Source organism: Trachypithecus francoisi, unplaced genomic scaffold (assembly GCF_009764315.1).
Source record: "Trachypithecus francoisi isolate TF-2019V2 unplaced genomic scaffold, Tfra_2.0 Lachesis_group5, whole genome shotgun sequence".
Taxonomy (NCBI): Eukaryota; Metazoa; Chordata; class Mammalia; order Primates; family Cercopithecidae; genus Trachypithecus; species Trachypithecus francoisi.
This window is the reverse complement of record NW_022681470.1, coordinates 139,089,179-139,101,424: the sequence shown is the minus strand read 5'-3', so window position 1 is coordinate 139,101,424 and position 12,246 is coordinate 139,089,179. Positions and strand designations below refer to the sequence as shown.

At 54.9% G+C, this 12,246-nt stretch overlaps 1 protein-coding gene across 9 annotated transcripts in view; it reads left to right on the top strand.

Annotated features, from left to right (window-relative positions):
- The window catches only part of DNM2 (dynamin 2), a 112,499-nt gene that overhangs the window by 87,047 nt on the left and 13,206 nt on the right, over positions 1-12,246 (top strand). For 5 of the 9 annotated variants that reach the window (XM_033197785.1, XM_033197781.1, XM_033197779.1 and 2 more), the window contains exons 13-15: positions 2,867-2,918; positions 4,382-4,393; positions 8,059-8,172. In XM_033197785.1, coding sequence (XP_033053676.1) covers positions 2,867-2,918; positions 4,382-4,393; positions 8,059-8,172 — 178 coding nt within the window. Of the gene's footprint in view, positions 1-2,866; positions 2,919-4,381; positions 4,394-5,165; positions 5,230-8,058; positions 8,173-12,246 lie in introns of all 9 variants that reach the window. The other 4 variants (XM_033197784.1, XM_033197783.1, XM_033197782.1 and 1 more) reach the window with 2 other exon arrangements.

Below are 12,246 nucleotides of genomic sequence, written 5' to 3'. Positions count from 1 at the left end.
CCTCTCGCGAGGCCCTGTGACAGAGCAGTGGGCAAACCCACACCCAGCTCGCCACCCTCAGAGGAAGGCCCCATGCAGGGAACCAACAGGGACACAGGCCGTTATGGCGTAGTGTGCTGGGTGGGGCTGTGCGGGGCCTGTGGAGGTCCAGAGGGCGGCCGTTGGGCCTGGCCTTGATGGGCCAGGCAGGCTTCCTAGGGGAGGGCCTCTAGAGCCAAATCTCAGACTATGTGGTTACCGGATAGAACGTTTATTGGTGCACCTGACAAAGCTGATTGAGGATCTCTTCTGTGCTGGGCACCAGGTAGGTGAGGAGAAAGGAGGAAGGCAAAGAAAGGAATGAGGGCCTCATCAGAACCCCTCCTAGAGATGAGCCGAGGGCCCTGACTGGGCCTCCCCTGCCTGTGGGAGGCAGCCCCCAGCCCTGTGCTCCCGGCCGACGGGGGTGTGTGGGCTCACAGCACTGGTCCCCATCTTTGGTTTGCTCACCTTGATGTCTCTGCTTCTCACACTTCATCCACAGTTCCTTCTCACAATCTCTCCTGTTTTTCCTTTGACCACTCCACTCTTTCCTCTGGATTCCTGGGCCTTCCCACTTACCCCAGCTGTTACTATACTGAGCAGCTGGTGACCTGGTGGGTATTGCCTGCTGTGTGCCTTTGCCCTAGTGTGTGAACGGGTACGCCCTGGCTGGGTGGCCCCAGCCCTGGGTGGGACGTCCCTGGGGCCTGCTGAAGAGCTATGGGATGCTGAAGAGCCAGGGCCAGCGCTGGGCCTCCGGGCCAGGACCTTGACCGCACCAGCTGTAGCCCCTGCTGTTTCAGAGCCTGCAGGCTGGGGAGGTGGAGTCCTTAAGCAAAGTGTCACAAGGACGATGAGAGTAGGAAGAGAGGGTAAGGGATAGGCTGTGGGAAAGGGGAGCCAGGGATGTGGCCTGGAGAGATCTTCCTGAAGAAGTCAGGTGAGGCAGGGGGCACCCCAGAGAATTGAACCTAGGGAAGGACGGCTATAAGACCAGGCAGGTGGAGATCAGAGAGCCAGAGGCCAGGCCCTGTCATCAGGAGGGCCCTGCAGGTCCAGGGGAGGATTTTGGATTTTCCCCCAAGACACCAGGATGCTTCCGATTAGGTCCAGGCTCAGGAGAGGGGCCACCTTGGGGGCTGCTATTTGAGGGAGCCCTGGCAAGGGTGGGAGCCAGGAAGCCCTTAGGAAAAGCACCTCTGGGCCATCAGTGTCACCCAGCCATCACTGTGAAGGTTGGCTCAGCTCCGTGCCACCTCCTTCAGATGCTGCTGATCAAAATCCTTCTTGTGCTTGGATGTTCTGGACTTCCCATTACCCTCCAAATAAAATATCGTAAACAGGGCCCAGGCCTGGCGCAGTGGCTCATGCCTGTAATCCCAGCACTTTGCAGGAGGCCAAAGTGGGTGGATCGCTGGAGCCCAGGAGTTTGAGACCAGCCTGGGCAACATGGTGAAACCCTGTCTCTATAAAAAAATACAAAAATTAACTGGGCGTGATGGTGGTGCGTAATCTCAACTACTCGGGAGGTTGAGGTGGGAGAATGACCTGAGCCTGGGAAGTCAAGGTAGTGAGTCATGATCACACCAGGGCTCTCCAGCCTGGGTGACAGAGTGAGACTCTGTCTCAAAAATAAATAATAAACAGCCCAGATGAGAAGCCCTATAATAAACTTATTGAATGTTGGGAATAACATTGGATAAAATTCTGCCTTTGTTCTTAGTTTTCCAGCGTTTTCTGATCTAGAAACAGAAGCCTACTTTCTCCCTTATCCTACAGCCAACTTACACTTTAAAACAAAACCCCCAAGGTAGTCAGGAAAGGAAAGTGACCAAGCTGATTTGCTTCTCCATATTGTTCTGAAAGTTTCAGCCAAAGCAATAAGAAAAGAAAAGAAAATGTGATGGATAAGTAACAGGAGATACACGTTGTTTGCAGGTGATCATATGATTGTCAGAGTAGAAAATATATTAGAACCGTAAGGTGGTGGAGTAGTTGTCCACATATAAAATACAGTGGGTTTTGTCTATGCTAGCATGAACTAGCCAGGAAGTAGGATGGATAAAGAAGAAAAGAGATCTGGGATTGTGGCTGCATTGGAACCTTATAGAAACACACCCTGTCGACCTTGGATGTCCTCTAAATTTGGGTCAGGAGTCATGCAACGTACGTGCCGTTTCATGGCCAGCAGCTGTCCCACACTCTGATATCTAGGACTGGATGGCTCTGTGGTTAGAGCCACTTACAGGCTGGTGTTGGGATCAAATCATGAGAAGAGTAGGAAGGAAGAGCCGGGTGCAGTGGCTCATGCCAGTAATCCCAGCACTTTGGGAGGTGGAGCCGGGTGGATCCCTTGAGTCTAGGAATTTAAGACCAGCCTGGGCAGCAGAGCGAAACCTCATCTCTACAAAAAATCAAAAATTAGCTGAGCATGGTGGTGTGCACCTTTGGTTCCAGCTACCCGGGAGACTGAGGCAGGGGAATTACTTGAGCCCAGGAGGTCAAGGCTGCAGTGAGCTGTGATCGCGCCACTGCACTCATCTTAGGCAACACCTTCTCACAGTTCCTCTTGGAAACTCCAGGATTCTAGTGACATCTGGAAGTAACCAACACTTTAGTAAGTTGGCTGAGCTGAGGGCCTAAGAAGCCTCAGTTGAACCAGATACCTTGTTCCGTGTGCCCAGGCCGTCTCCCTTGTGCAGCTCCTTATGTGCAGGGGGCTTCTCTCTGCCTCTGCCTGTGGCTGCTCACTTGGTCCCCAGGGAGAGAATGGCCACATGCGCCTCTTGCCCTTCTTCCCCTCAGCATCCTGTCCACATGAACCCTGTCTGTTCTTTGATTTCAGTGCCCAGCAGAGGAGCACGCAGCTGAACAAGAAGAGAGCCATCCCCAATCAGGTAGCACACCCCTCTGCAGCCTGCCACTCTACCCTGGGGGGCGGGAGGACACTAAATGACAGCCCAGCCCCAGTGATGGAGCTCGGCCTGTGGAAAGCGCCCCCACAGCCTCAGTAGCAGACCATCTGCTTTCTCGGCCTCTGGAGGCCACTTAGGAATTGATACTTCTGGGAGATGGTCTAAGAGCCAACACTCTGGCAGGGCCTAGTGGGCACATTTTACCCACCCAAAAGACCCTATGTGCCATCCAAGGCCAGGGTTAGAACTTGACTCTTGGCTGGGCATGATAGCTCACGCCTGTAATGCCAGCATGTTGGGAGGCCGAGGTGGGAGGATCACTTGAGGCTAGGAGTTTGAGACCAGCCTGGGCAACACAGAAAGACCCTGTCTCTACAAATAATATTTAAAAATGAGCTGGATGTGGTGGCTCATGCCTATCACCCCAGCTACTTAGGAGGCCAAGGCGGGAGAATCCCTTGAGCCCAGCAGTTCATGACCATCTAGGGCAATACAATGCAACCTCGTCTTAAAAATTAATAATAGGCCAGGCACAATGGCTCACACCTGTAATTCCAGCACTTTAGGAGGCCGAGGCGGGTGGATTGCCTGAGCTCAGGAGTTTGAGACCAGCCTGGCTAACATGGCAAAACCCCATCTCTACTAAAAATACAAAAATTAGCCTGGCGTGGTGGCGGGCGCATGTAGTCCCAGCTACTCGGGAGAATGAGGCAGGAGAATGGCGTGAATCCAGGAGGCGGAGCTTGCAGTGAGCTGAGATTGTGCCACTGCACTCCAGCCTGGAAAACAGAGTGAGATTCCATCTCAAAAAAAAAAAAAAAAGAGTTAGAGATCAGCCTGGCCAACATGGTGAAATCCCGTCTCTACTGAAATACAAAAAATTAGCCAGGCATGATGGTGGGTGCCTGTAATCCCAGCTACTCGGTAGACTGAGACAGGAGAATCACTTGAACCCAGGAGATGGTGGTTATGGTGAGCCGAGATCGCACCACTGCAATTTGGCCTGGGCGGCCAAGCAAGACTCCATCTCAAAAAAAAGAAAAAAAAGGAAACCCATAATCTTTGCAAAATTTCTGCCTATGTCCCTCCCTTCTCCCCATTGGGCAGGGGTGGGGGCGGGGACTCCCGTGTACCTTGCACGATCATAGAGCCTACTGGAAGGAGGAACGTAACCATTGCATGATTTATTTTTGCGCTTGCCGTAGGTAATACATATGTTGTTGCTTTTTTGTTTCTTGAGATGATAATGAATTAAATATTAACACCATGAATATGATTAATAGCATGTAATTTTTTTTCTTTTGCTGTTTTTTCCCCTGATCTTCTCTTCTCCTGTTTTTGTGCTTTTCCTGCTTTTTCTTTGTCCCCTTCACGTCCCTTCCATCTCTTTTCCTCTGCCTGCTCTTCCCTGATTCACCCACAACCCTAACTTTGCATATTCAAAGGGGGAGATCCTGGTAAGTACATGCTTAGTGTGGTAGCAAACGTTAGAGAATCTAGTGGTGATGGAGACCCCGCCCACCCCTTAACATTCCCTGTTCCCCATCCCCTCCAAATAACAAAAATACTAAAAATCAAGCTAACCTGGAAACCCCATGCTGCAGCTGGCGCTGGACTGCGCGTTGCCCTGAGTGTAAGTTGACTCACACAGGCACTAACTGAACTGCCACCCTTGAAGGCACACTCCTGCAGCCAGTTCCTGGCAGGTTTTCCTGGTTTCCTGTAGGTCAGGGATGGCAAATACTTACACACTGCCCCTGCCTCCCCTCATATCCCTGACTGTGGAAGATCTTGCTTAAGCCAGACCAAAATTCATTCTTGGCACTGCCCCTCCTCCTTCTCTCTCCTATGCAGATGTCACTCATGGATCAGAGCATATTTTTCCACATGGCAGAAATCTTCCCCTCTTGTGCACATGGCAGACATGGCTAGTTGATATAGCATTCTTAGCCTTGTGCTGCTTCTCTAGCACATGCCCATGGCAGACATTGCTAATCGATCCTGGCATTCTTTCCAAATAAACTTGCCAGCATTCCTGTTCTATAGCAGATGTGGCTAAGTTATCAAGGTATTATTTTTTTCCCCATATGATACCCTCTTCTCTACGCATGCAGGCATGACTAGTCAATCAGGAGCCCCTTTCCTAGATGCTGCCTCTTGTCCTCCAGATAAATTGATGAGACTCTTCTGTTGCACTTATCCCTTTCTCCTATCCTTTGCCTGTGACAGGCAACACTAATTGATCCTAGCACCGTTTCCTGCCACGCTCAGAATTCTCACCACAGTGCTCCAGGTATCTCGTAGCAGTCGATTGACATGGCCCCCAAGATGAATCATATTTGCTGTCCGTCCCTGCTGTGGGTAACACCTCCTTCCTTTGTGCAGAGCCCTCAGCTGGGGCTCAGTGTGGGGCGTGAGATGGGCGTGAGACCCAGTCCAGCCCAGCCCAGTGGGAAGCAGCCTGCTACTCATATCTGAGAGCTGAGCCCAGTTCAAGGAGCTCGCCTCTAGGCAGCTGGCCTCAGCCTGGCTCTCACACTTGGACAGCACAGTCTGGGCCTCCAGTCCTAGCAGGGGCTCACTTTTGCTGGACATTCTCCCACTGCCAGCCACCAAGGCACTGGTCATCCCTGCCACTGCCCTCTAGCAGGGATCTTCTGGCAATCCCAGGGTCTTACTTGTAGCTGAGCCGATCTTATGCCAGGGCCTTGCTGCTCCCAGGGCCTGGGTGGTGCAGATAGGGCCATGGGTGGGGGCAGTGACGGGAGGAAGTAGTTGGCCTTGGGCTTGTGGTTTTCAGGTTCCTCACGTATTTCCCCTAGTCCCCTTGAATTTGACAGGCCAAGGCCAGGAACCTGCTTCTCCCTTGCACCCCAAGAGGTTAGGCGTTCCTCTTTTCCTACCAGAGGCCACATAGCCCAGCCCTGTCATGAGTGTGGCCGTGGCCTCTGGGTCTCCCAGCTGTGGTTTCCATCTCTACCCAGGAGACTTGGGGCAGGACCCTCACCCAGGAAAGAGGCTGGAGCAGCCTGCCAGGGGATCCCTGCTCTGCCATCCCCTGCCTGCCCTGCCGCCCATGCCACCCCATGTGCCTGTCTGCCTGTCACTGTGCACCCCAGCCCGCGACGGCCTGCAGCCTCTTCTGTCTCTCCCACCCCCACTTCCTCCTAAGCCCAGTCCCACTGGGATGTGTCCCTTGGATGCAAACCTGACTTTCTGCTGAGGCCTGGCCCCTCCCTTTTCTCTGGATCACAAGTTGTGCATGGCTAACGGTGCCTGTGTTTGCCACCCACAGCTTGCAGCTCCCTGGGGTGGGATTTTGTCTCTGAACCCATGTGGAGAAGGGCACCTCAGGGCTTCTGCCAGACCTCCTGCCCCGAGGCTCGGTGTGCCATCCCCAGCATGGCCCCGATCAGTGCCCTGGTCCTGTGGCTATGGCCATGTACCCCAAAGCGTAGCATGGGCCCTGGCCTCCAGCTCTGAGCAACACTAACCCCGGCTGGAGGCAGGAGAGCCAGGCCACCGAGGGGTGCGTGGGCATATCCCTCTCCTTGGAATCCGGGCCAGGCCTAGGAGTATGGAGGCCTCACATTTCTCTGGGGGAGCGCTAACAGCCTGTCTCCCTGTTTTCCCTCTCCTGGTTGTCATTCAGTCATGGAACCAGGGTCTACTAAGCACTCATTCTGTGCCCAGCCCTGGGCTGAGACAAGGCAGTGCACCCACCCCGCTCCCAGAATGCCAGGCCTTTGATGCTAACACCAGGACCTCCTGGGCAGACCAGGAAGAGCTCGTCACTGCACTCCCGGAGGGGATGCTGTGACCTCATGGGCTGCTGGCCTCAGCCCCCGCACCCACCACCAGGCAGCCTGTGAATGGCCAGATGCCAGGGGTCACTGCCTGCTCCAAACAACTGTGAGAGTCCTGTCTGCTCATCCCACGGAGGGAGAAGTCTGTACCCTTGGCCTTAACAAGGGGCACCTGGTGGCATCTCATGCCGTCCCCAGCCTGGGCAGTGACTTCTGCATGGTCCAGGGGTCCCTGGGTCCTCTTTAGCCACCTCTGTCTTCATGGCCACCTGGGGCTTAGCACTCACATCCAGCCACCAAGGAGCCACTGGAACTGTGGGCTGGTGGCCCTGTTCAGAATGACAGGCCTGGGGTGGGTCGGGGTAGTTCGGGTGAAGCCCCTCCAGAGGACTTGCCCCTGACTAGGACAGCATCTGGGCCCCAGACGGATTCCTGGAGGCCCCATCTCTGGCGCTCCTGTCGTGCCATGCCCTGCCATGCCCTGCCCCAGGGGGCGCACGCTGGCCCTTCACAGCTGTCCGTGGCCATGCTCAGCCCACTCCTTGTAGCTTGGCCAAGTCTGTCAGTGCCTGGGTCCCAGGCCGCCCTGTGCGTGCCTCTGTGTGCTTCCTGCAGCTCCCAGGGCCCCTGTCCTGAGTGGGGTGGGGAAGCTCTGGCCCACACATGCCTCCAGTGGCCAGGGAGCGTGGGAGCACAGCCCCCAGCCTGCCTGCCGTTAGCTGTCAGGTGAGTCCCTGCACAGGCCTGGGTTCTGACCCCCACTCAGATGACACCTACGGCCACACGATCCCCATCCATGGGGTCTCAGCCCAGAACCCTGATGTGTCAGTAAAAAAGATGACCACTAGGTTTGCAGCCAGCTTGGGACATGAGCTGCGCTCCTTCAGTGTCCTTGGGGAGGGCCCCTGGGCTCACACCTTTGGCCCTAGCCCTCTGTGTGGACACCGCCCTTGGAACCTTATCTCACGCAAACAAGTGCAGTTCCTCAGATGTCACATTTCATTTGCCACAACCCCACACACAAGCCCCAGGGACTCCTCCCGTGGACCCTTTCCGTCAGGCCTCCGTGACTCTGTCCCCCATCAGCCCCTGACCCAGTGAATGTGTCTGTCCGCCCACCTGCCCAGGTGGCGCCCCATGTTGGTTTCCAGCTGGAAATGCTTGGCACAGGGTGGAACTGGGTTTCCTGGGCTTCAGGGCTGGAGGTGCCTGTCGCAGTCCCTGGCTTCCCACTGAGCTGTGGGCGAGGCTGCTGCGCTGGGGGATGGCTGGGGCGCGGAGCGAGGTTCTCCGCTAAGCTGCGCGCTTCCCCCCAGGTGATCCGCAGGGGCTGGTTGACCATCAACAACATCAGCCTGATGAAGGGGGGCTCCAAGGAGTACTGGTTTGTGCTGACTGCAGAGTCGCTGTCCTGGTACAAGGATGAGGAGGTGAGTGGCAGGCGGGAGCAGGGCCCCTGGGGGAGGTGGGGCAGCCAGGGAAGAGCGGGTGGGTGCTCCCTCTGGGCAGAACTCATTCAGTCACTGTGTCACTCCCCCCCAGAGTCACCACTAGGACCATAACCCGCCGGGTACAGTGGCTCCTGCTTATAATCCCAGCACTTTGGGAGGCCAAGGCAGGCAGATCATGAGGTCAGGAGTTCGAGATCAGCCTGACCAACATGATGAAACTCTGTCTCTACTAAAAATACAAAAATTAGCCAGGAGTGGTGGCACGTGCCTGTAATCGCAGCTACTCAGGAGGCTGTGGCAGGAGAATTGCTTGAACCTGGGAGGTGGAGGTTGCAGTGAGCCGAGATTGCACGCTGCACTCTAGCCTGGGCAACAGAGCGAGACTCCGTCTCAGATAAGCAAACAAACAAACAAAACACAACCATCACCCAGGGCTGGAGAGCAGCCACCATGTGCCAAAAGACTCACATTGTAGCTGGTCCCCATGGGGCATGCAGCCAGCCTCCAGGGGCTCCGTCACCTACAGGCTCAGTCAGGCCCTTTGCCTCTCTGGGCCTCGGTTTTTCTATCTGCGAAGTGGGCTAGCATGGTCCCTGCCCACTGTGCGGTGCTTGGCCATAGGGTGCAGAATGATCCCCACATGCTCGTCATTATGGGAAGGAAGTGGAGAGGCCCCTGGGTGATGGTGACTGCAGGGAGCAGTGTTGAGTGCTGAGTCATGGGAGGGACTCGTTCATTGTGAGTGAGGGGGCAGGCCTTGAGCAAGGACACTGCCGACTGGCCTCTGCTCTCCACGCTGACCCAGCATCCCTCCTGATTGTCCTGGGTAAAAAAAGATACATAATGTTTGACGTATTTATGAGGTCCCTGTGATGTTTTATTACATGCACAGAGTATGTAGTGCTCACGGCAGGGTGTTTGTGGCGTCTGTCACTTTGGAATTCCTCAATTCCCTGTGTTCAGGACAGTTCAGGTCCTCTCTTCTAACTACTAAGAAATATACAAGGCTGGGCACAGTGCCTCAGGCCTATAATCCCAGCACTTTGGGAGGCCGAGGTGGGAGGATGGCCTGAGTTCAGGCGTTCAAGACCAGTTTGAGCAACATAGCACTACCCTGTCTCTTAAAACTCAAAAAAAAAATTAGCTGGGCATGGTGGCGAATACTTGTAGTCCCAGCTACCCAGGAGACTGAAGTGGGAGGGTCAGTCACTGGAGCCCCAGAGATGGAGGCTGTAGTGAGCTGTGATCACACCACTGCACTCCAGCCTGGGCCACAGAGCAAGACCCTGTCTCAAAAAAAAAAAAAAAGAAGAAGAAGAAATAGACAATACATTGCTGGCTGGGCACGGTGGCGCATGCCTGTAATCTCAGCACTCTGGGAGGCTGAGGTGGGTGGATCACCTGGGGTCAGGTGTTCGAGACCAGCCTGGCCAACAAGGTGAAGTCCCTTCTCTACTAAAAATACAAAAATTTGCCGGGCGCGGTGGCTCAAGCCTGTAATCCCAGCACTTTGGGAGGCCAAGACGGGCGGATCACGAGGTCAGGAGATCGAGACCATCCTGGCTAACACGGTGAAACCCCGTCTCTACTAAAAATACAAAAACTAGCCGGGCGAAGTGGCGGGCGCCTGTAGTCCCAGCTACTCGGGAGGCTGAGGCAGGAGAATGGCGTAAACGCGGGAGGCGGAGCTTGCAGTGAGCTGAGATCCGGCCACTGCACTCCAGCCCTGGCGACAGAGTGAGACTCTGCCTCAAAAAAACAAAAAAAATTAGCCAGGTGTGGTATCAGGCACCTGTAATCCTAGCTACTTGGGAGGCTGAGGCAAGAGAATCACTGGAACCTGGGAGGTGGAGGTTGCAGTGAGCTGAGATCGCGCCACTGCACTCCAGCCTGGGTGACAGAGTGAGAGACTCCGTCTCAAAAAAAAAAAGTAGGCAGGGTGCGGTGGCTCACGCCTTTAATCCCAGCACTTTGGGATGCCAAGGCGGGTGGATCACCTGAGATCAGGAGTTCGAGACCAGCCTGACCAACATGGAGAAACCCCGTCTCTACTAAAAATACAAAATTAGCCTGGCATGGTGGCGCATACCAGCTGGATTACTGAATCCCAGCTACTTGGGATTGCTGAGGTGGGAGAATCGCTTGAACCCAGGAGGCACAGGTTGCCATGAGCCGAGATTGTGTCATTGCATTCCAGCCTGGGCAACAAGAACGAAACTCTATCTCAAAAAAAAAAAAAACCCACCAGACAATTGTTAACTATATAGTCTTAACTGCGGTCACCCTACTCTGCTGTTGAACAGTAGAAGTTAATGCCTTTTCTCTAACTGTGTTTGTATCCATTAACCCACCTCTCTTTACCCCTTACCTATCCCCACCTTTCTCAGCCTCTAGTATTTATCCTTCTACTCTCCACCTCTGTAAGATCCCCTCTTCTACCTTGTTTTAGCTCCCATGTATGAATGACAACATGCAAGATTTGTCTTTTTGTGCCTGGCTTATTTCACTTCACATAATGGCCTCCAGTTCCATTCATGTGGCTGCAAATGACAGGATCTCATTCTTTTTTATGGCCCTGATCAACCCATTTCTTGCTTAATTCTCTTGACGTAACCATGGCTTAGTGGCCTGGAAGGGAAGCTACTTCTGTGTGACAGCTTGTTGCTACTCTGATGAGGTCCAGGTTGGCTTTCAAGAGTCCCTGGCAAAGGGAGCTGTGTTTCTCTCAGTGTCCTGGTTGCTCCGGGAGAAGACTGCAGGCTGTCCCATGAGCCATGGCTGTGTTACGTGGGCAGTGGATTTGTGTCTGTAATAGAGGCCCCAAATGAAGGCACTTAAAGAGATGAAGTCTCTTTCTTGCTCACATCTCAGTGAGCTTGGTGATCCTGTGCAGCGAGGCTGTCTAGGGCCTGGCTCTGCCTCTCCTGTTGCCACCTTAACACAGGGCTCCCTTCATAGTTTAAAATGGCTGCCCCATGCCCATCACCATGTAGCCTCTAGCAGCCCGAAGAAGGGAAAGAAGGGCCTCTGTGTGTGGGAACTGTGAGTCCAGCTAACAGTTCTAGCACTTTCTAAGAAGGAAGTGGATATTGGTTGTTTCTGAGCATGACAGCTGGGGCTTGACACCCAGAATTCACCAGGATATTGGTTGAGTGGCATCAACCCTTCGTGTCTCGTCTCCTCACCTATAAAGTCAGGACTGTGGCCTGTCCCCTCTGGACTGTGGAAGCCAGTGTGGGAGTTCTGGTACTTGAGCCCAGCACTGTGCTTGGCTCACCGCATGTGTCCCGGGTTTTGTCCTGGTGGCTACCAGTATCAAGTCCTCCCAGCTCCTCTCTGTAGGAGGGAACCTACCCAGCTACTCCCAGCACACAGAGGAGGAGCTGGAGGCTGTGTCAGGTGCAGGGCCAGCTGGCCAGTCCCCATGGTCCCTGGGATGGCACAGCCACCAACTCAGTCCAGGCAACCTCAGTGGAGAGGCTGGGGTTGCCTGAGGCCCCTGGAGCCACCCTGCCTGGCTGTCTTCCCCTTGGGTTTGAGGGAGTGCCCCCGACTGGGGGCTTGCTGGCAGCCACCTCAGCCCCAGGACAGGCAGGACTTGGCTTGGAAGTTCCAGGCTTAGAGAGAAGGCAGGTTGGAGGGCCCCGGCTGGCCCAGGAAGGAGCAAAGAGAGGAGGGCCTCGTGGCTGTGAACCCCTGCTGTGTGCTGGGCTCACTGGCTAAGAGAGCCCACTGAGGCCACACCTGAGGAGAACCCTGCTCCCCTTGAGGAAACCCTCACGCTTGCCCTTCGGGTGGCTCTGTGGTCACCCCCGTCTAAGGCTCTGAGCAATGACTTGCCCCACGTCGGGGAGCGGGGGAGTGTTCCCTCTAGGGTGGACGCTTCTCCAGTGCACGTCTGGAGGCCCATGCTCCCTGACCTGAGGGACACCCCAGCCCGCCATCCAGACACCTCCGCCGCAGCCCAGGCCTGATGTCCCCTTGACCGAGGGCGCTGAGGTGAAAGGGTCATCCGACTCCACACGAGGCCAGACGCTCATCTCTGGAATGTTC